Source organism: Homalodisca vitripennis, chromosome 2 (genome assembly GCF_021130785.1).
Source record: "Homalodisca vitripennis isolate AUS2020 chromosome 2, UT_GWSS_2.1, whole genome shotgun sequence".
In the NCBI taxonomy this organism is placed as follows: Eukaryota; Metazoa; Arthropoda; class Insecta; order Hemiptera; family Cicadellidae; genus Homalodisca; species Homalodisca vitripennis.
Genome location: NC_060208.1, coordinates 155,050,950 through 155,076,969, shown reverse-complemented (window position 1 = coordinate 155,076,969; position 26,020 = coordinate 155,050,950). Strand labels below are relative to the sequence as shown.

The following is a 26,020-nucleotide window of genomic DNA, read 5'->3' as shown; positions in this document are numbered from 1 at the left end:
AATACTAGTACGTTTATATCACATTTTATATTTTCTCATTTCTATTTATATATTTTATATCTTTATTTTCTTATCTCGTATCTAGTTAAGGTATTATCTCTAAACATAGCAAGACAAAAAATTTACCTAAACATTTTAAAATAAGATATGAGTATTAAGGAAAGACCCGAGATGTGAGAAAGAAATTATTTCTTGATTTTTAACCTAACTGTATATAAACTTTGTCAGATTCACAGACTTATAATGAAACTTTACAATACCAGGAAAATTTTAGATCAAAACATTTTATACTTTTCAAATACACATAACATATTAAATGTTTACAGTTTTCTTCATTTTAATTTACCACGATTTCATGCCCAAAGTTAATATTAAGTTAAGAATAATTTTTTCCTTTCATCATGCAATTTTACTGTATATAACTGTGGAAATTTCAAATCAGGAAATACACACACATATCGCCTCACTCTAAAATGGAATCTGGATACTGGGTACTTTTTCGCTCAAACGTTTCTAAAAACTAAAATGGAAATGTAAGGCTAAATTTATTGATGGTATAAAAATACTATTACAATTTAATGACAAAGCAGTATATGGCCAAATACGTTTTAATATGAGAGCTTAGCTTTATCGTGTCAAATATCAGACTCATTCCGATTTATAATAACTCAATTTTTTTATTGGTAGATAATTTAAACTAATGGTACTTTTGAGACATAAATATGATTTTACCATTAAGTTTATTAGTATATTAATAGCAAAGTTACATAAAAACTCTTTCATAATTGGGCAATATACGCATATTTAATAAAGTTAAAATGAAAATTGTTTAGTAGGATGTATTGTACTATATAACATTAATGTAAGAATGCATCTTTATGTATACGTCTTGACAAATGTAAGTTTTGCAATACAAAATCATCACTATAACAGCTTAAAGGCAACACCCTATTTCTTTCGAATACGCTTATTTAATTTTAGTATATGTTTAGTATAAGTTAGTAGTATAATGGCTCCAATCTTTCAACACCTCCGATGATATTCACATAACTCGTATGTAGCTATAAAATGAGTTTCTGTGTAGTATTAGAAAAATAATTTGTTTAATACGAACAGAATTAGATTTAGTTTAAATCAGAATCTGACATTGTTGGTTACTGTCAGTGATTGTGCAGTATGCTAGTCCACCCAGCATGCCGAGTCAGCCATGCGCGACAGCATCGTAACGGGTTGATCTCAGCTTCTCAGTCGCAGCTTGTGCGAGCATCGGGTAACATGTAGCGTAGTCCTCTTATCCACTGGATGCGCTCACAAACTTTTTTTCATTGTGAGGTGATAAACTGATCAGAAGTGAATCAACTTAAAAGTGAACTACACTATAAGGATCTACATTGAAACAGGTAAGTTTTTACGTTTACATACATTTTTATTAAAATAAACATTGATAAATTCAAAAAAGTCTGTATCAACATAAAAACTTTTATTTCACTACAGAGTTTTGATAGTAATTTAGTTATTAAATTTTCCAGTCCATGTAAATAAAGGCAAATCGTATATTTAAAGCCCCTAATTTATATATATATATATATATATATATATATATATATATATGTAAATCACGATAAGTTTTTGTAATAATATGTATGTACATAAATCGATATTTGCTATACTAGTATAATATAACTTTTAATGTTTATTATTTAACGTTGACTCCTCAGTCCAGGTGAGTGTAATTCCTATTTAGTTCAATCCACAGAATATTCTTTTCTTCAGTTCAATTGGCTGATAAATAATCAAATTCGAATAACATTCAGAATAAAGATTGAAACACCTCAAAGGATATAATAATAATCCTAACAATTTAAGTTTAATAAAATATTTGTCTATAATGTTCTATATTATCTTTAGAACAGAATCGTGAAAATTTTACGAAGAACCGAACGAATGCGAAGCTTCTTTATCTTGTAAAGTGAAGTTTGATTAAATGTTTTACTTATATTTTCTACGTAAATTTTGGTATATGTTATGGGGTTTATATTCATAATATTCATTTCACATATAGTAGTAAATAAAATAAAATTGTGAGTTAATCAAGAAACCTTTAAAATGAATGATAAAAACCACGATGGGATGTTGAAAGAAATCTTAATTAAATCATTATCTAGTTGTAATATAACGGTAAAAGTCTTGTTGTAGACTAAGCTTCACATTAAATATATAATAAATAAGCTTCAAAAAGAGTCGTTTATAAAACGCTAATTAGTGGACGCCGGTTTATTCCTAACCATCCATCAGAAATTCTATAAATAATAATACAAATTTTTTTATAATAGCTAGAATATAAATATTTTATAACAACAACATATCGTAGTGCTATGTATACTCTAATAAAATATTATGGAAATTATGTAGAGCTAGTGTTGCGTATCGGTGTGTCCTATTGACAGAGAAGAATAATCACATTTCAATTCTCAGGATCATCTTAGTGACCAAAATGGGGGCTTTCTAAACTTTATAGATCCGTGGAGCGTAATCCGATGTAATTTTATAAATATGTTTATGCCTATACGCTAACCAGTCCAATTTTACGTGATTGTGAATAACACGCACACACACAGACCGTTAGATTCTTATAAAACAGTATGGATTTATATTCGCCAATTTGTATTCTGTGGACATAGTATGGACATAGGCAATGAAATATTAATTTGCTTTTAAACACTAAACGTCCTGAAATGTGTCCTTAAAGCTGAATTTAATTTTAAATCACCATAGATTCCGTGATAGCTATATATATATAAATCATTGTCCATCATTGTCAGATATAATACATTTTACGTTTTAATAAGTCCCATGACGTAATGATGAAAATAAAGGCTACACGATGAATTATAAATCTTTCTCCAATTTGAAATTAAGGTAAAAATTATCTTTCTCTCATGTATTTATAAAATAGTACTAGAAGTATATAAAAAATAATATTATTGATTCAATCATTATTGTATATGTTTCATACAACACACAGCTATAAAACAATGTGTAATAGACATTAGTTTGTTAAACTTTTAGTAGAGGCCTGTAATCTTTATCCGCCTATATATCACTGATTTCTTTAAAGAGCACGATAACAATCATGTACCAATGAAAATTTATAGACAAAAGGTGGAGAGTAATAAAAAGCGTGACTACTCTAGAAAGGTTTAAAGTTTTAAGTGTTTCTATTCCAGACTCTCGTCTTACTCCTTTTAGGTTTGAAATCTCTTGTCTTCTCATTCTGATTAATTGAACGAAAGAAGCAAGCTTAAATTTTTGAAAGTGACGCTCAAGGGATATGGGATAATTTTTCTTCTACTAAAGACAATGAATAATGCCCACATGGTAAACCTGACTGTAAATTAAGTCAAGAAAATAAAAAGAATTTATGAGAGATAAATTTTTTCTCCGTGTACAAAACTATGTTTATAGTCACAAAATAAAAGTGACCAATTTAAATAAAAATAACGAACGCGACATAAGGACAGTTATATACTATACCAAGCCAAGTCGTAATCAAATATACACGGAACGAAAAAACATATAATTACAATCAAATAATGGTAAAATGTTCCTGTTAAAAATATAAGTTTTTCCTTTTAGTTTTCGGATCCTTATACACAAAGCCTCGTTAGCTGAAATTTTAATATATAATATTGAATATTTTTTTCATGAACCTGATTATTAACTTTTAATTAAGTTTTAAAACAAATAAACAGTATATACATGTATATTACGAATACATCTCACTGTAAAATAAGTCAAGAAAATATAAAATAATTCAACAAAGATAAATTTTTTCTGATGTGTCTGACGACCTTGCTATTGAAAGGCCTAACAAAAATAAAAAGTATTAAATATTGGTTTTATGTGTTGAAATAAGTTAACTGTAGCCAATATAAGTTCCATCTTCAACTGAATTTGATAATGACGCTTGACACTCAATTGGAGATTTGGCAAAGCATTAGTACATTTTTCACAATGGTATTATGGTGGAAAGGAGAAGAAGCAGATTTAATAAACATATGAAACAACCAAATATATTCTTTTGAAATTTCTACAAGTGGCTTTTATTTTTATTGTAAACTAATCTAATAATGGTTTTCCCTTCTCAGTTCACAGGAACGTTTGTGTTGAACACTACTTTGAAATATATTTCAGTTGTGAATTGATTATTTGGCACGATATCTCAGTTGACTTTATAGTTTGTGTGAGACATATTTTGAATCTATACATACATGTGACTTATGACAGTGCCTGTCCAACCAAGGAATTTGTCTGGGAGTCATTGAAGGCTATTAATAAGTAGACTGACTCAGTTTATATTTGCCTGCCGGAGGGAATGTAAATATTTCTTTATGATTTTCCGGTCTCTTATCCATTTGCAAAACATATAAAATATGAAATGAATTTGTGGATTTTACAGTGCGCATGCACGTTTAACTAAACAAGTTACGCGACACTTGGTCTGACGTCCATGGAATATCTGAAATATTTTGTATCAAATATTATCGTTTGAAAAAGTAATTTTTGCAGACTGTCACTCCAGGAAATTACATTTATTTTATTATATTTAAGATATAAAAGAAAAAACAATGAACACCTTCGAAAAAGTTTATATATATATATATATATATATATATATATATATCTTATTTTAACAAGTTAAGTTACACAGATAGACAGGAGATACACTAAGAGTAAGTACAAGTCTTGTTTAAACACAAAAGAAATAATACAAAAGTGTGTTTAGAGGTATAATCTAAAATTTACAAGACACTCCATTTAAATCCCGCCAGAGGTAAGTAACTTGTAAATATAATAAAGTTCTAATATCTGAAGTAAACGAATATCAAGAACAGCCAAAGGTGACATTGATATGTTAATTTTGTTGACTCGGTCTGCTTGATAGTTTCTACTCTGTACAATACCATTTTGATACTAAGTTTACGCGCCTTCATTTGTCAATTTATTCATTCTTGCTTATATCCTCATCTGAACATAAACTACATCGTAGAGCAAGTAACATATTTATTCTTATACGCTAAGATATATATGCAGGTGTGTGTGTGTGTGTGTGTGTGTGTGTTTTATTATTTAAGTCATAGATTTAATGCCGTCCGGTAATGTATTCTCCTCTAGGCTATTAAGAACATCTACATCAAAATACGCTAATTAAACCCTTTAAACTTTAAAGTCAGGAAAACGAGCAAACACTTCAAGCCAAATGTCGGCACATTACACAGATGTGCTCTCCCTTTACCGTTTAATAAATGTTAAACAATGACTATCTTTTATACTAATGGTTATCTGTATTTAACCTTGAGGGAATAGTTTTAATTTTTCTGTGAAAATATTATTTGGTTTTTGATTAAAATGCATTAATTTTGGTTGAAGTAGATATTTTTGTATTTTAATTAATATACCTTGTTAATCATCTAATTGTCACAGTGAAATAGAAACAAACCATTTTTTCTAATTTCTCGTACAGTCTTGATATAAAAATTAATTTTTTACAACTATTCTTAGATAGGTACCTTAAAATCAACATTATATATACTGTAACAGGATTTATTGGTTGAGCTTTATCGAAGCCTTTCACACGTGGGAAGTCCCTCGAGTAACTTTTGTCACCTACATGAAAAACCTCTCAATAAGTTACTGGCAGCCATCTCACCACACATGGAATGGTAATGTTTTCCAAGATTCTCACCAGCACCTAAAGTGCTGAATACATTACTTCACAAGATCTAAATCTTACATTGCAATTATAAAATTAAGCACCTCTCACTTAAGCAGCAATATATGGAGGAGTTTGCGATTAAATGTTTAGCTCTAAGCTATACAAAAATAAAAAATATAGTAGACTAATTTCTTATTTTACCAAGCTAGGTTAAGGCTAAAAAGCTTTCTCTTAATCTGGTGCCCATGGTTAAAAGGCGACTTCGGAATCTCCACAAATGTCCGGAATTAAAACTCCACACTTGCATAGAATAAGATTAAATAATCATTCCAATGATCCTCTTCTCTATAATTATCATAATATCTAAGTTACCCGCTATTACACATGTAATAATTAGTATGTATTATTAAAGTAGTGTAAAATACTATACAATAATTAGTGTAAAATTTATCACACTATTTTATTTACTGAATTTATTCTAGATATTGTAGGAAGAATTTGAAATTTCGATCTACTCTTAAGCAATATATTTATTCATCCCTAACAGATATCACAATTAATGGTATTAGTTAAACTATTTAATGCGAGTGTATGTTATATTTGAACGATTGTGGAAGTGTTTAAGAGAATCTTGTCATTCCACAAACTAGTTGTTTCCTTATTCTTATATAAAATAAAACTTAGTGGTTTTGGAGTTTTAACTAGTCTGAACATATTAGTTTATTTAGAATTATATTAGAATACAAAAATGTGTATAAACTAATATTGAACCTTTGGAGTTTGTGTAGGCATCTTTTATTACTTTATTGCAAGATACTTATTGCCAGTGGCAAAGGGTAGCGGGTACAGCGGTTATCGCTGTTAGCCCCAGGTGAAATGCCAGAGGAGGCTTCTAAGCCCTTACCTCGCTTGGTGAAACAGGACATTCTTTACATTTAACTTCTTTATTTACTAACAATAACCATTTCAACTACTTATTAAATCCAATAGTTTTGAAATTAATCTTGTAAAACTATTAAACATTCCTGATTTTTTTTAAATTAAAAGCAGGAACGAACAAGATGGATTATGCATTATAATTACAACTATAATAGTGCTTATTTCGGAGGCAGGTCGTTAACACGTAATGCATAAAATACAATGTCTTACTTCTGCGTAATTATATTAATATTTTGAAAGCAGGTATGATAATGTGTGATCGACATATAAAATATATTACCTGATAAAAGTTTTTGTGCGACCTTGTTTTGGCTGTAGAATACTAGAGATTTGTCGGCCTGGTACTTATAATGTATAATGTATAATGGTATGTATAATGTATGTGATATATGCAAAACTACATGTCATTATACGAATATAAAATATAGCAATATAACAAACACTCGTATTTATAAGGATTTATGAGGTTCTTAACAAATACGAACAAGCCATTGAGATTGAAAAAATAACATAATTTTGAAATTTTTTTGGTATATTGTATTATAAATATTGTCAAGAGATTTAGGAACAAGTTTTTAGTCTCTGATAAATTACTCCTTAGTGTCTGTAATTAATATATTACTAATGTATGCTATAGTGCACGTAGGATGCAAACGGGTTTACAACTGAGCAATTTGTAACTAACATAATTACGCTGAAGAAGCATCGCTGTCGCTTCACATCACACGGCGAATATTCATGAACTCCGTTTCAACTTAGTTACGGGTTTCGTGGCCAAGAAGTCAGTCTTTTGGATAACTGGATTATTCCCTTACTTACACGTAGGTAGGAAATTAAAATAAAACCTTGTTTATAAGTATACAAACAAATTATCTATTTTTGTATTGTCTACATTATATTCATAGGCAATAATTTGTTTAGAATATTTCACGTATATATACTTTTCTAAATATAATAAAATACAAAAGTTTAATAAATCACTTGTCTTGGTACATTAGGATCAATCATAATTTAATAGACGAATTTGATAGCTACATATTTAAGAAATAAAGTTATTATTTTAAGTAGCATTTGTTATATAGGTAACTGTATTAGATTTGTTGTTCTAGCAAGGTTTAAACATTCTAGGGAATGTAATCCGAACGGTCTCTTTGGATTAATGTACAAGCTTGTGTTTTACATACATATTGTGCAATTGTATGAAATGTGTTTAGGATAGTGCCTTTAAATTTTGCGAAATGCTCTGAACGTCCAACACTATATTTTCAAGTAGGTCTTAATCTTGACAAAATCCTTGAGATTATACTCTTAGATTTTAAAACCATTAAAATGTTCTTATAAATGCATGTCAATAATAAAATATGGTAAACAAAACCACTATCAGTGGACAAATACCGAAACAAATATCATAAAACGTCTGTTAGAGCGCTACTAGATAGAGATCTAGTAGCGGTCCAACAGATGTTTTATTACTACAATTTGTCTGAAATACCGCTAGTTGCTGTAACGAAACTAATAAAATAGGGCTATTCGATAGCTGTATTAACAGTGGTAGAACTACACACAATACATCATGATGAAACTTCTCCTTCAAATCAATGTGCAGAATCTAGGAAGGTACTGAGCGGCACTGTGCTAAAGAGTGCACGCTTCAGAGGAAAAGGATTTTAAAGTTTTCTTCGCTGTCTTAAAGATCCATTTTAATTATTAAATGTAAAGTAGTTAAAATGTGACTAACGCAATGTCTAAGTAATATATATATATATATATATATATATATATATATATATATAAAATATAAATTAATTAATGTTACATGTTCTAAATCTGGGATAAGTCCTTTATAGCTAAATACATTACAACTGGTCTGATTTATATTAAAATAAACCACAATAATAACATTATGGAATATAAAGAGTGAATAATTATTATTTATAAAGAAAAGGGGATGCTGAAATTTTAATTATCTTCTACCTCCAAATAGGTTATGTAGTAAAGAAGAAAATAAGTAACGGTATTGCTCATAATTTTGTAATCGTTTCCTTGTCAATCAATCTGTGCGTAAACACGGCATAGAAAAATCGGCACACAGGCTCATCTTCGTACACAGATGAACCCTAATAAATTTATTTAGGGGTCAAAAAAGCAAAGGGCCGTTCCTCTGTCAGTCCGTCCGCCTACCCGTTTGTTTATGTGCTATAACTGTTGATAGGAGGCTCTAGATACATGGCATAGATAAAACTACATAACTTGGCACACATATCCCACTTTTAACAAGAAACACGCAAATTGATTTTGGAGTAAAAATGTCATGCAATAAGTTCATAAATTACTATAAAAAATCAAATATTTACAAACAAGTTTATGGCTTTAATATAGTTAAAGGCAGCTTACATGTGACATTATATTGCACAATGAAAAATCTGTTGTGTTACAGGATGTGTGTGAGTAAGGCGTTGCTACTGGCTGGTGTCCATTGTGTTGTCTGCACTGTCCTGTGTATAAAATCTAAGTCAGGTAATATTAATAAATACTCAAAATTATCTTATTTATAAGTCTCTTTATAAAACCTACGAAGTTTCATCGTAGGCAAATAGAAACTTATGTATTGAAGGAAACCAATGTTATAATTTTGTTAATCCTTTATTAATGTTTGTTATTCCTTGAATCTTTATATTGAGTGGAGGAGGCCTTCAATGCGTTGTTAAAACCAGTAGTTTATCATTGTCACTTGTTCATTCAAAAATACCAAAGAAAATTTTCAAAGAAGAATAGATACCTGTATTATTCAGAATATTTTCAACTAAAGAAAAAGTCTTGGGTTTTGTCCAATTTATGTCAAGAAAAAAAAAACGAGCAATTCGAAAAAAGCTAAGGCACTAGATGTCGAAACCAAATTGAGACAATCAGAAAATTCTTAAAAAAAAAGAGCATGGGACGTTAAAATGACAGCGCAAGAGAGGCAGGTTTTTCCAAATTTTCTCAACTCTGGTACATGAAAAAGAAATAAATAATTGATATTGCGACTGAAGTACTAGCTAGTGAATGTAAAAAATCTTTTTCTACTGTGACTGAACCATAAGATTCATGTTTTAGCCCTTTTGATGATCCATTTACGAGATAGGTCTCGTCTATGGTCCTTTTTCCAGTAAGTAAGGTTGTGGTGGCCCGCATCGTGTTAGATTTGAAAAACAAATCCAGTGACATCAATGGCATGTCTATGTGGTAGGGGTGATTTAAATACCTCTTGGCATCAATCACCCGACTTATGAATCTGTGATTTGCTTAAGGCATCTTTTCAATGGCAATCTTCAAAATGGACAATCCTTGCATTTCGAACAACTGTCCTTCAATTTTAATCCACCCTTTTTTAGTAAAATAAAAAAAAGTTTTTCTCAATTTTAAAAATGTATGGATAAATACAGATTTATCTGCTCCAAACAGAACAGATCGGTTTCAGAAAAATACAAGTCTGCAAATGATGCCGTAAGAAGCCTTATTCACAACGTTATCGAGGGCCTAGAAAAACGATAGATAGAAAGTACTAAGCGTATTCCTCGACCCCTCTAAAGCTTTTTATTCCGTGCATCATAAGACACTGTTGAACCAGCTGGGGAAAAATGGTATCTGGGTCTTCCACATGATTGCATTTCGTCTTATTTAAAATATAGAGAGCAGTGCGAGCAGAAATCGAGTGCATTTTGAGGCTAAATTAAGATGCGCTAGGGCGTCCTACAGCGATCAATATTAGAAACTGTCCTTTATTAATTTAGTTAAAAAAATTTAACTCACAGATCGAGAAAGGAAACAAAATTAGTATGATGATTATACGACTCTCTGAATCTGATCAAAATCAAAATGCCAACTTTAGTGGAGTCATTCATTGAATTTAATTCATGCATCGAAAAATCCTCTAGACTCAATTCGAAAAGAATCTGTTCAAATCAAACGGCATGAACCTTTAGATTTTGAAGCAACAAGAGCAAGAAATTCGAGCTGCGTTGATTGTGGATGGCGTCTTACTAGAAGAAGCAGAATTAATTAAGTTACTTTGAATGTACGTTGATCAGGGACTAACATGGGATGATTAGACCGAATACGTTTGGTCTAGTATTGCCTCAGGAATTTATGTTCTGCGCAATATTGCCAAAGTTTGTTTGGCGGATGTAGTAAAAATGATCTACTTAAATGATAGGTCTTATACATCCACACTTAACATGAGACTTGAGATTGTGGGGAAGCAGTTCCAGATACAGATGAAAGAATTTACATATCTCAACAAATCCGTCAGAATTCTTTTAAATTTGAACCCAAAACATTCGTGCAAAAATGCTTTAAGGGAGCTTTGAATGTGGACCTTTCCTTGCCTGTATATGCTCAAGGTCGCCCTGTACTGCTGACTTAAATGGGAGTTGGTACACGACAGTGGTGTACACCAATACGTGACTAGATGCAGGGGCATATTTCGAGTGGAACAGCACAGCACGACAGCTTAGAAACACTTACTATCACAAACTGGAGTCGGATTAATAAATATATTCCCCGGAGGCAAAAAGAAAATCAACGGAATAAGCTAAAAACTTGACTAAAGCACTTACTTGCATTTTACTCGACTGATGATTTCATTATGGGTCGGTGGAATGAAAAATTATGAAACCCCTGGTTCTGATATATAAAAGTATTGTATTGAATTGTACCTATTTTTACCTTGACAAGTATCCTTAAAATTTATCTCGTGTAGATTTTATATTACTAGTTACGTTGACGCTTTCCGTGCAATATTGTAATTGCTTTACGCACTAAAAAATATTATTATTAACTTTCTTCGTGCTGAGGAGAAAAAAAACCATTTATATATCTACAGTATGAAAAATAGGCTCAACTCATTAATAACAACCAGTAAATAGAGCTAGGCAAGTTTAAAATCCGTACAGCGGAAAAAAGTTTTAACCTTGCAAAATGAGCTGAAGGAATCCAGTTGTCAGTGTTCATACAAAATTACGAGTTCAGTAATCCTTTTCCTGACTCTGTGGAAAATGTACTATTAATAATACGTTGTCTAAGTAACGGATAGTTTACCACTCATATCTTATATTATTAACATGTGCTCTGAACCATTTCTTCAGTGTCAGACCGTACTATTTAACTCTTTCGCATGAAAACTTTACGTATTTTATCTTCTAGGGAATATAATTTATGTTCTACATTACCATGCATACAACCAGATTAGAATAACTAATATGGTTCTATACACTATTACCATAGATTTCGATGTATGTAACCATTTTTAAAACAATAATTGCCCTTTAGAAGCGATAAGAAAATTTATTTTCTTATGTCACTACTCGTTTTTTTCTAACATACATCATTGCCAAACAGAATTATGAAATAGTCGAGCACTTCGTTAGCCTTAAGGAATTTTACCTGAGATTTAGGTGTCCACAGCTACTACATATACACGAGACAACAAATCTTTGTAATACATAAAGTAGTCAGGAATGGAATAATAAAGTGTCTTGGCTGTTTACTCACACATTACTATATAATTTTCAATACATTTACAATGTATGAAAAACTATATTCTCCAGGAATCTAATTACTAACTAACATTTTCCCGCTAGACCTATAATTTTGGTAATATTCATAGATATCATTAATTATTTTTGTACAGTAAGATGTACATGTAAATATATACGGTAGATTTTATAGAATATTTCAAATTGCATTCAGTTTAATAAATATTTGGTGGTTTTTGGATGGTTTTTATATTTACTCAGATTACGAACCCTAGAATCCAAAACTTCCATTATTCTAACATATATATATCGAAAAAGTATTTTTAATTATCAGGTTTGTGCGATAATTTTAGTTTTTAAGTATTATATATCATGTATGTCTTCCAGGTAACTGGCGAATAAATTGTTAACTAGTACCTTTATATAAAAGTTTTGGAATATTTTAGAACATAACAATTGTTCTTATTTGATACGTAATATAAATAGAAGAAATATTTATATATAAATTTTGTGAATTTATTTGCCATTTGTAACCAATAAATCACTGGCAGTGAGTGGTCATTTACAACTTGGTAAAATTTGTGTATGGCCTCAAATGAAATCTACCCTTTCTTCTACTAAGTCAAAAGGGTTATTTTTCTATTGCATTGGCTATCCTTAAATACAGCTTAGGCCTGACAGTAGCAAGCAATATACGCATGAATTGCCCTCAAAACCAAAAAATGTAAATATTTATCGCCACAAAACGCGAGCTACAAACATTTTAGTACTAAGGTAAATTTACTACGTGATATGTACGAGAAATACCAGATTTTAGTGCATTAAATATTTGTAGCATCCTCATTAAATGTCAAAATCCGTCAGGACTACATAATGGTCGTGAAACCAAGTAACATTTGTATAAACTATAACCCAATGAGCATATTAAGTGCATTTTCAGTTGAATCTCGGAGACTTTCGACGGATGTACCGGTGAAGAAAAATACAGCATAATTTTTTTTAGCAGCTTGGTTTTATTCATGCCTGAAGTTTTATATGAGCTTGTTTTCTGATAAAGGATAATTCAGACACAATTAACTAAATTATTACGAACACGTAGTAACTTGGAAGAGTGAACAGCTGAAATTGTTAAATGATGTACTCCACAAGAGTCTGTAATTCATTTTTAGATAGATCCTAAAGGACTGCTTGTAGTTGGTACAGCTTATCCACAACACCGATCCGTGAAAAATATGAGTTTACATTAATCCTTAAAATGCCTAATCAGGACGTAAGCATATTCAATTTAGTAACTACTGTTTTCGCTATAATTATTTCTTGACATTATAACTTGTATTTTTTAAACTATAACTCATTGAGCATGGAATTTATGACGTGATATGTTATTGCTTCATGTTTCGTAGATGTACTTCATAACTTCCCATTTTATGAATATAGTGTTGAAAAACTACCTCCTAACAGTGTTTTACCTTTTGTTATACTGCTAAGCTTATAACGATGTTCACTACAATATCATATACAGAGCAATACATTCAATCATAGTTTAGTTTTCAATTTTGATCGCTGGCATTATAATACAATATTTTTTTTAATTATGGCCCAGTAGAAACTGTAATATAATAAAATAATTCTTATTATGTCCTTATGTTATTTAGGAGTAGGCCACGTATTTGTAAATTTTCTAAACTTAAAAACAGATTTACATTTAACAAAAAACTAAGTAACATTATAATGTTAATTAATCTAACGATGTTTGGATAAAAAGCTTGAAAAGCTTAAAAATAATATCCGACAACTCTTACAACGCACAATATTAAAGCTTCGGTGGAGAGGGTTGGCAATTACCGTCTGAAAATTCATCCCACACCGACCGGAATTGAGGGTATTAACTCGACCGAAAGGCGACAGGAAGCGAGCCTTCATATGTTAATTTACTTCCGTAATTATTAGTACATATAATTACCCACGTTTGAAGCTCGTGACTTATAGTTAAAACTGTCTCTAATTTCTGTATTTCCTTCTTTTTACCTTTTAAGTCATGTCTTTACTTGTTTGTGATATACACACATGCATATAGATTTATTAAAAAGTTAAAGACATTACTTGAAATGTGTTAGAGATTGAAAACAGAAATTACAGACAGTTTAATCTACAAATAACAATGTCCTATTAAATGTGTTTTATGGTTAGTAATTTGTTAAATAAGTTTAGAAAAACTTAACATATTTTACTTTTCCACCTTCTACATCATTCATAACAACTAGTTGTTCTATACTGTAAACAGCAGAGAATGCGCGACTTGAAGTAGTATTCTATCCAGCTTTAAAGCTTCCATTTTATATTCAGGGAGCATCGCGCCTCACCCCACCGACAATACCCTTGCCGCCACTCTTGGATCTGGGAGCAATTAATAAACAAACCGAGATCCCGGTTTCTGTACGGTGGTGTCGCCATATGTAGGTCACACTCTGGTCGTTTTGTCGTTGGTGTCACGAACACTTAGCCTCAGTCGACTTTTCCATTTACGGGTTTTGTGGTTAAAAACCGTAAACGTGTTTAATATATTTATAGGTATCAACACTACCGTAACCGAAAATGATAATTACCATAATAATAAATACCAATAGTATAACCTTATAATTTAACGATTAATTTTTACTTTTTTACTAATTTAAAGCCAAAATTCAGATGCATTAGGTATGTTTATCTTACTTTCTAAGTCAATATCTGTTTCAACGTGTATTCAAATTTTTATTATATAATGAGTATTATATATAAATCTACATACTAAACTTTGGATGGATGGAAATCGTAATAAAATATAAATATTATCAATATTAATTACATTACAAGTTGCACACAATATATTTTATATTACGACAGTCAAGTATTATGATCAATTAAAGATTAATATCACTGTTAATTTTTAGCTTTTGTAAAATAATAGCCATTAAAATAATGAATTAACTTAACTTTATTAAAATATTTTCACATTATACATGTAAAATAACAAGGTGTTTTGGTTTAGGTAGTAAAATATGATTCGCAATCACACAAACCTTCAATGTTTGTACTGATTATATAAATAAAGTCTATATCTTTTCAATTATAATTAATTGTAAATTTAGTTACACATAAAAGTATTTTTTTCTATTAAAATAATGTATTATTGTCCTTAATGGTTTAGAAAGACACAGTTTATCAAATATTAATATGACTGTACTTCAACTCTTTATCTCAAAGCTTTGTACTCAAGAAAAATATTTTAAATCCACTAGTAATAAAGATCATTGTTTATTCATATGTTACCTTAAAATTATTCCTTCTATCATAGTACTGCATCGACACAGTGTTTAGTAGTGGTGTTGGAGCATCATAATGCAACAGGTACATTTAAAATATAAACTACCTTAACAATGTTTTACTAATTTATTTGAAGTAAATTTGCTTATCTTTATTTCAAGAATCATATTTCATATACAATAGGGGGTTAGCGATGATAGAACCAAAATAGTTAATATTGGCGTCCTAGTAAACATTTGGAGCAAGTTGCCTCAAGTGTGTGTAGCATAATTCAATTGCATGCTATTAGTTCGTTTGGTAGAATCTTTTTCAATTAAGAAAATAAATATTATATATATATATATATATATATATATATATATATATATATATATATATATATATATATATATATATATATATTTCATTTCTATATAATTAAGAGATCCCTATAAAAGATTCTTCAAATCTAGGTTTCATGTCACAGGTGAATTGTTCATGAAGGCGGAACCATTCAACCTCTCTTCACTGTTCTTGGATACTGAGGAGAAATCCCTGCAAGACCTCTCCGGCTTCTGGTCATACAACGATAGCTCTGATATCTCCAAGTACGAGGATTTTGACCATTCCAGGCTGTTAGGTAAGTAAATGAATTATTTTATTGTAAGTAATAAAATAATGACAAAACCATATAAGTCATAATTATGATATCTTTAAAATACATATATACAGTATACATGTTATTTTGTAGAATAATATTTTCAGGAATTATATACTTTTGTCGCATGTGAAATCATTCAAAAACATATATAAAAATAGGAATCAAACAAATGGATAATTTCAAATCCTATTTTAATGGAAATGCAATTATTCTTTCTGAAATCACGCTAACTAATATAGAATTACCAAGTGATGTCTTGGTCAAACAATATGTCATCATCTATTAATCTAATAATCAATAATGCATATTAGATAAACTCAGTATTGATCACGTTTATCATCCAGGTAATAAATAACTGAAAACTTCAATAATGAACTGAGCTTTGTTTAAAGATAAGCGTAATATGTTAATACGTTTAATGAAAATCTGTCCTTATTTAAATGCATATAATTGCGTGTTACAGGTAAAATTGTTAATATAAAACGCCCACACTGGGTTTAGTATATTAATACAAACATAACATACTGAGTAGTACAATTATATGTAACATAAAACGACAATGTACATGTAATTTACCTTTTACATTGCGCTGTTTACCTTTGAACGTCATATCTCATATTATAAAATGTAACAAGATTTTTCACGAGGTGATTTTTAAATTCTAATACTCTACTGTCAACATGTGATGTTCTACAGACAGTCCTGGGCTCAAATTTGACCTCGTACCTCAGAGTATTGATGTTAACGACCCCCAAGGGTCTCCAATCCCTCATCCTCCCGATCTACCTATGTTCGACTCCAGCCCTACAACCAATGTTTCTGTGCAGCTAGGAGGCACAGCTACGCTCTACTGCAGAGTTCACAACGCTAAGGACTTAAGGGTGAGGATTAAAGTTAAGCTACTGATTTACATATTGTTATGCTGTGTCAGTGCTTTTAAATGTACCTAACATACCTTATCGATTGCGTAATTTGGTTCAAAACCTTGAGGGGTTTTTAATAATTTTATGTTTCACTCCAGCATTTTTAAACCTGTAATTTTAGAAAATATTTTTTTTTTATTCTAATAAGAAACTTCTATACTATTGGAATATGTAATCTGTAGCACAATTCATAGTGTACATTTTTTTCATTAATAAAATGTATATATTTATATACAGACATGATTAAAATTTGGTATGCCTTTATTCTTCAATTTAAACACGTAACCAATGAATTTATACAGTTACGTTCCAACTATACAAAAGTATCATTTTATGACTAACATGTTATTTTACATTCAGGTTTCTTGGGTCAGACGGAGAGATTGGCACATACTTAGTTCTGGACCAATGACATACACAAATGACGAACGATTCCAGGTCATTCACGCTGAAAACACTATAGATTGGGACCTACAGATAAAGTTCGTTCAGAGACGTGACAATGGGACATACGAGTGTCAGGTGAGTATCGAGTAAATCTCAACTTAGATGAAAGTAACAATTTTAATTGTCAAACAATATAAACAATGCTTAAGTCAAAAATTACTAACTCATGACTGACGACTATAAATATTTAATACTCTTGTAATTGAAATACATACAATGCGCCTATATCTAAGAAAGTATTTATCGTATGACATTATAATATTTTGAAATGTTATTCTACTATTGATATTGTTCTTTATTTACAAAAAAGTGCCTTTAATACTCTACCATGAATTACTTTATTTGTGTGTGCGTGGCCATCTCGAACAATAATAGTAATAGTGATGTATTTTCTGCTATTATAATTATATGTCATTCCAGATACAATAATTATCGGTTTTTATAAATAGTGACGGAATCGTGCTTCATTCATGTTTTGTTGACTAAGTTCGAGGTATAAATGATTTTAATTCTAATTTTATATAGTGTATCTAATTTTCGTATAAATAGTTAATACACGATAATATAGAGTTTGTGACGGAAAAAAAATATATCATTAGCGGAACGTTGGTGAAGATTATAACTCGAGTGGTCTGAAATATTTTTTTTCGATATATCTGTCTGAGTATTCGAATAATATATCGAAATGAAATTATTAACAGACATTAAATCATGTATGAAGACACCGTTTAGATACACTGAGTTCGATAATGGCATTGTGACTCTATGAGATTTGGCTTAGCGTAAAGTAATACAGAATTACAACCCGGCTATAAAAATCTAAAATAATAAATAACCTGTATGAAATATCTGTAGTTCCGTTTACAAAATTCATACAACTTAAATTATTGCCTCATTAAAATTATTCTGGTCTTCTTATTAATGTAGTAGAATGCACAATAGAAAAACTAATTTGTTTTATCATTGCTCCACGTATCTTTACAGATGGTACGGACACAAAAAGACTAGCACATCTGTGTAAAAAACGCATCGTATTAAAATAGCTGTATTTATTGGATGCTACGATAAATGAGTAAAAAAACTCGATACGTTTTTAGGATATCTAATAGTTCATTGGATCCCTTTACAATCTCTAGGTAGTCGTAGAAATATTATTAATCAGAATTTAGTTAAAAGTTTAGTCTATTTTACTGAAATGGACTACTGTAAGTACTTTGGTGATGTATGAAACTTTGGAAAATTATTTCCTAATATCTTAATATGAAGCATAAAATGCCAGCCTCTCCACAAAATCTAATAGGTCAACAGGGGGTTGATGATAAATTCAAAACTTCAATACTGTTGGATTAAAACTGAAAAGATTTGTAATATCTACGTAGAACGAAAGTACTTTGTATTGTGTACGGTTTTCTTCTAGTTTTTACGATATCTGAAGAGTTGTAAGCTGTCTAAAATGGTTTTCAATATACTAAGTAAGAAAAGTGTGTGAAACTAAGTCCATTTTCATTTCTTTTCTTAAGTTGCTAAGGCATTTTTGTGAAACTAGGTTATGTATGAAATATGTCAACATTTTCACTAATCTGAATTCCCTTCATCGTACTTATGTTACTTTTGATACTGTAGTTAAAAACATCTTGATATATTTTAGTTTATTAGGAACAATCTTAAATACTTGAGACATTTTATCGAGCCTTGGGGTTATATTTTAAAACTTAAATTAAAAAAAACGTGATGATCGCTGTATCGTATGAGGTAAAACAGATTTACAGAGCTCAGTTTTCTTGGCAATGTTTAGAAGTTTCATGAATCAGGCCGAGCTTTGTAATGTCTAAGTGTTTTGGGTCAAAAGGAAGCATTATAAGACCTTATGTGTTATTTGTAACCAGTATAAATTATAATGAGTGTGTAATTTTCAAAGAGATCCGACAACTTTCCAATAATTGCGTCTTTAACAATAATTGGCAGAGTGCGGGAATAATTTAATATCACTTCCTAATGTTAAATTCTTGTTTGTTCGGCTTTTGACTTTGGCATTGACTCTTTACAGTATTTTTTCATGGAGTCTATATATTGTAAAACATGGTAACAAACTAAATCATATTAATTTTGTATTTGGTTTAGTTACGTCCTTTTCAACACTAGAGGTCTGATTATGATTTATTATAGTTGTTTGTCATTTATAATAGCTTACATGCTTATTATAGTATTAGGTAGATATTTTCATAGATTAATCGTTTTTTGTACATAAAATGGTAATTTGAATAGTAACATGCCTATCACATATAAACTCATGTAGATAATTTTGTTCTGAACTGTTAGATATAATTGCTCTTTAGGGCAAAAGATATCATTAAAATGTATAATGCTCTAACACATATACTATAGTATAAAGTATAAATATACCAGCCTCACGAACGATTAGGTTCGCTGACACTTCACCGATTAATGCATTATATGTTTACTTTGTAGTTTTACATGTGAATTGAAATGTACAGTGTTTAAATAAAATTTATTAGTGAACATAATTTAATTATAAATTAATTAATTTATTTGTAAATTACTACGATATAAAATCACAAAACATGCTAAATACCGCTATCAGTAATACTTAGTGACATTCCCTTAGATATATATTTTCATATTATACCATCTTTGACATTTTGTAAACAAAATTACTTATTAAAAGTAACAAGGAGTGATATCACGTACATTTTAGAGCTCATGAATTATTCTCTTTATTATGTTAAATTTGTAGTGTCAGTAGTCATAATAATAATTAAAACATTCAATAATATAATAATAATTAATTCTATCAGTGTTACTAATTCTATAACAATTTCATATTATTTAGCTAAGAACTCCAAAGACAATGAGCATGTAATAGTTTAAAATGAAGTGAGTTTAATAAAATAACTATGTAATTATCTATCTAAGGAATTTTAGTTACCGATATATCTCCATAGCTATTTAAAAATCAAATTTAAATGAAATTACATATGTATTTTATCTAATCTCTGATTTTTATGTCTAAATAACCTTTGCACATTTAGTAAATTTTACTTGTGCATTGTATGAGATTGTTAGACTACTAACAAAAGTATAAACACTAAAAGGATAACATTAACTTAATTGGGTGAATAAATATAACATTAAAGAATCATAAAATGTTGATATTTTAATGGAATGATAGCATTCATTCATAAATGTTCAAGTTATGACAAGAACTTCAATCCCGATGTCAGTTTGTTAATACGAATTGTGCTTTTTTGGTTTGTTTTGTATTTAGTCTCTTTTTATAAATGGAGTTTTGTAAGTTTGCCAAAATTATAATGATAAGACTATTATATATGTCATAGAAAATAAATGGTTCTACACCACCACACTTACAATGTACTTCTTTTGGAATGTATTATATCAGAATACCTAAATAAATGCAGAGATTGCAAGCTATCGGATGTCTTTAAATAGGCTACATGTAAGACATATTTGGAGAAGTATTGTTTTAAATGAAAATTGTTACAATTCATGAGCAATCTGATTGAAACAAACAATGAACTTGGTCTAATTGATAAGTTGACCTATGGGAGCATTGAGATGAGATCCAGAAACAAAATCGAAGTTACGAGTAATATCAAGTCAACAAAAGAATCAGAATCGTATTATGAACATTTGCAAAGAAAGTTCATAAATTTATACTGCATAAATTACGTTTCGTTATTACATGTATTAAATAACCTTTTATCTTATATAATTTTTTGATTATATAAAATTAAAATTTAATTTTACTTTGTTTTATTAATAATAGTTTAAAATAATGCGTAATAAATTTGATCGTAAAAATTACTTTTACGCTTAAAATATAAATCTGAATGTGGTTCTTTTTATAATATGTGTGTGTGTGTGTGTGTGTGTGTGTGTGTGTGTGTGTGTGTGTGTGTGTCATTCAAGTCACCGCATTTGTTTTAAATGTACTATATTATTTATTATCCTGTAATTTAATTCTACGATGATACAACTGATTATTGAAATAACAGACAGAAAGACTACTGAAAAAATCATAAAGTAGAAGCTCGGGAGCTATTATGTGCGCCTGTTTCCCGGTTCGTTCTGACCACATGTGCGTTGTGATACGTGCGTCGAATACCAACTAAGGCACATAGCTATTTGAACTTATTAGTAAAACATTACTGCCCTTTCGTTTTAATAGATCAATAGAAATCATTCATGTTGTAATTTAGAGTCTCTTGATACATTTTTATAAGAATAAAGCACAGACAGACGTACAAGCAGAGAAAGTAATGCTATTGAGAACGCCCTGTTAGCTTCTTGAAAAAAGCATCCATTTACAAACCGATACAACGAAAGGATTTAACAAATTTTAACAAGTTATTTCAACTCTTCATGGCATTTCTAAATGGAGTTACTAAACTGTGTGCAGTAAAAACCTATGTCTTACTTAAATCTGAGAATCAATATTGCTTTCTATGAGCGGCAAAGCAGTAAAGCAAAAAGAACATTTGAGATATTTATAAAGATGGGTGAATAGTTATAATGTTTAGTTTGTGATAGTAGAGGGATGTCAACAACTAGATATTTAGCCCCGGTTTCACTGCATCTGTATAGAAGTCTTTATCTGAAATAGTTTTCATTGAATGTTATTTAACGGTAAAGTTCACTCAAAAATGACCTAATATTATACATAGTATTAATGAATCAAAATAATATCACAATTAACTGCGCTACCGAGACTCAGAGTATATATAATATTACATATACTTTTGTGTTTTATTGTTTTAACGTCTACATCGCTGTTTTCAGGTAGCAACGAGTTCCGGTATCCTATCACATTACTACAACCTTCATGTGATCGTACCCACTGCCTTTATTCTGGGAAGTGGAGAGTACCACATCGGCGAGGGGAGCACCATCAGTCTCGTTTGTATTATAGAAAATGTGAGACATAGATCTGCTAGTAGCTCGACGTATAATAGATACTCTGACCATTTTATAACTGAATTATCTGTTATTCTGGATTTGTTATGCCTTTTTATATAAGTGAACATAGTGGAATCATAATGATAAATGACATTAAAATTGGAGTATTCAAAACTACATTTTTACCAGAAACGCATTTTTAATGTCTTGCTTCTCTTCAATCTATAATTTCTTCTTCTCTTAAAATATGTTTGGGACCTAGAAAACATGAAATGTAAGTACTTTTACGGCTATTGCCTGTAGAATGTACCCAATCATTAATTTACATATTCAGTTATAAAGATACTATAGATTAATTTATATTTTGTTAACTTGTTATGTGCATATTGAATTTTATATGGAAGGAGGTAATAATGTAATTTCAGGGGCTTCAACAATACAAACTGATTAATGAAGCGTAGTCTTAAACATTTCCGTAGTCATACTGTACGATTGGTTTTCAGTAAAATATTATTAGTAAACAAGTAATTTAAAAAATTTGGATAAATATTTATTGTACATAATAATATTATTTTGTTGTATGTTAAGAGAGATGAAAGAATATTTTAATTTAACTTCTTTCAGCTTTGAAGAATAATATATTTCGGCTTTAAATACTCTATCCAATTATAGTCAATTTTCTTTACAATTATGTTTATAAAATATATTAAACTTTTTAAACTATATTTTACTGTTCAACGAGAACAGATTGTAGGTCCTAACACTTATTACTCAAAGTTATAATAATTCTATATCGGTGTTTCAGAGCCCCTCGCCTCCTCAATACGTGTTTTGGTATCACAATGATAAGATGGTAAACTACGAATCCACGAGAGGTGGTGTCACAGTGAGTACAGAGCCTGGCCCAAAGACACACAGTAGACTTATTGTGAACCGGGCTTCTCACTCTGATACTGGGAACTACACTTGCCGAGCTCCTAATACGGACCCTGACACCATATACGTCTTTGTTACGAAAGGTACAGTCTATTTTTACCTATTTAAGATTGTATGTTATGCTATAAAGTTTATTATTGTTTACTGGTTACATTTCATTTATTACGAACAAAGATCTTTACATAACCATTAACTTGTATTGATGAGAGTTATAATTTGCCAAATTTTACACTAAGATGTAATTTTTCAACAATAACCGAGTTATATGACATCCTCATCGTTGCAGTTGTGAGAACAGCTGATTTCAATGAAACATATGTTTTGAATTGCTATACAATATAAATAAACAACCTGGAATAAAACTGGTTCCAGTGAGTAATATCAACTCATTTCCAATATTATTTCTATTTCTTGGACAAAGATTTTTGAAACAGTTTTGTCTTATTGACTACAAATATTAACTATAACAATTATGACACAATTTGCATATCAAATTAAATAAACATACTTAATGATTATTAGTAAATAATGGTTATCCACTACGTAGCTGTTATCCGTCACATCGCACGAAAAATGTAAATGAAAGTTTTTAGCCTACTTGAATAAAGCATTTATGGTGTAATATGATGTATATATAATAATTTTAAACTAAAGTATGCATTCATCAAGCAAATGTGATTAAAATTTTCATGGTTAAGACGATCTGTTAAATAATGTTAAATAACAGATTTTTTCAAGTTATGAGCTCATAAAGACAATTCCAGTTCGAATGAATTGTATTTACCGACTCCACAGCTGAGTTTCCTTGTTGTCTCTATCAAGGAAATATAGAATTGGGTCTTTATATTCTTATATTTACAGTCTAAGATACTTTCAGTTCATGGTTTTTTTGTTTCGACGATAAACATATGTGCACATGTACAGGACTTAGAAGCCTACATCGGTTATAACTATGTACTTACCGCCGTTTAAATTCACTTCCAGTCATAATATATTTACGTAGCCATATTTTAGGGTTGCTTTAATTTCCCTCTAAAGATAATGTATACAAATTCTTTATATGACTCTGAACCTACTTTGTTCAGAGACAGCTCTCCCAGTTTAATTTGGGTAAGATATTTCCAGTGCTATAGTATTGTTTAACATGTAAAAAGAAATAAAAGTTATGTAAACACGCAGAAATAAGATGAATACTTTCTAACTAATACTTACTTTAAGCCGTTGAAATTTAACTAGTCTAATGTATTTGCGAAGTCAAATTTGAATTTGCCTTATTGTACCGCATAAGAAAACATATACATATGTAGAGCTTAAACCTACTTGGGATAAAAAGGGATCTACCACTGGCGCTTGTAATTTTATTTTGGATAAATTGAAGTACTGTGGTTATAAATAGACAAATAATAAAATAAAGAGAAATTTAATCGTAGATAACATTCTAAAGTAGTGTAAAGGGTAAAATTTAAATGGATTAAGAAATAGAAATCACCAAACGTAAAATGAGCTAAAATGACTATGCGTATCACATGTAAATTATTGCTCCAATCACGTATAACATAATAATTTAAGTATACGTTGAAAAATGACTTTTCTTTTTTATTTCATTATATATATATATATATATATATATATATATACATGCATATAATATATTTATTATATTATAAATATAATTTATATAATTATATAAATTATAAAATGATAATTTATATATTTATATATATATAAATATATATATATATATAATTTATTCATAATATTAACTTTTAATTTTATTTATACTATTAATGAGAATAATATTGTGTAACATTTTTTTCAGATTTCACATCTGAAGGCTTGAGAATCATTAAGGTCTTAAATAAGTTACATTTATAGCAATGCAGGTTTTTGCGTAACAAAAAACTGTATGTTACTCCACCAGCTAACTCCAAATAGCTTCAAAAAATCCGAGAAGAAGATGAATAAAGTACCAAATATAAATTTTATTTAATTAAAAAGTTTAATTTAGATATTTTGCTAAGAAGAAGTTTACTAATTACTTGTCTTTGCCTTCTTAATAGGTAAAAACTAGTCCTACTAAAACATTTTACAAACCTTTTAAGTACGAACATTTTAATATAATTTTGTATTATAGAGGGGGAGAATACAGCGGCAATTCAAAGACAGAACGGCGCCATCACCACCGTTCCACATACCTGGGAGCTGCTGTTGTTGGCAGTCTGTCTGATGACTGGCTCAAACACGTAGTGTCTTTATTCGAAAAACATCAATGCTTTTGTATCATATTGTAAATATATGTCTTTTACAATACTCAATGTATATCTCATTTACCTCTTTGACTATTTAAATCCAAATAATGTGTGAAAATAACAGCTGAGTACATTTTATTTTTTGCCCTTACCAAAAGATGCATTTAAGTTTTTATTTAGTTTTTTACTGAAATTTGTATCTTCAAATGGCCATGTCAAATCTTTTATTGAAGGAAATGAAAACTATTATAATAGTTCTTTTTTCAAAAAGGAAAGGCCGATCCCCTTTTAATCCTTATTCTGTACGCCCTCATGGGCTACTGACCTGTGCGACCATTTTATCAAACAGAATAAGGGGGAGAGACGATACAGTACAAGGTCGATTGTACTGATAAAAAGTGCTTCAGTCACAGACA

At 29.8% G+C, this 26,020-nt stretch overlaps 1 protein-coding gene across 1 annotated transcript; it reads left to right on the top strand.

The window, feature by feature from the left end:
* Positions 1 to 465: 465 nt before the first annotated feature.
* LOC124356353 (hemicentin-2-like) lies at positions 466 to 25,665 on the top strand. Its single transcript, XM_046807538.1, has 8 exons — positions 466 to 1,400; positions 9,093 to 9,172; positions 15,941 to 16,093; positions 16,811 to 16,995; positions 17,398 to 17,559; positions 22,303 to 22,437; positions 23,225 to 23,438; positions 25,490 to 25,665. The coding sequence occupies exons 2-8, from the start codon at positions 9,094 to 9,096 to the stop codon at positions 25,600 to 25,602; spliced, it is 1,041 nt and encodes a 346-aa protein (XP_046663494.1). The 5' UTR covers positions 466 to 1,400; position 9,093; the 3' UTR covers positions 25,603 to 25,665.
* Positions 25,666 to 26,020: the final 355 nt, after the last annotated feature.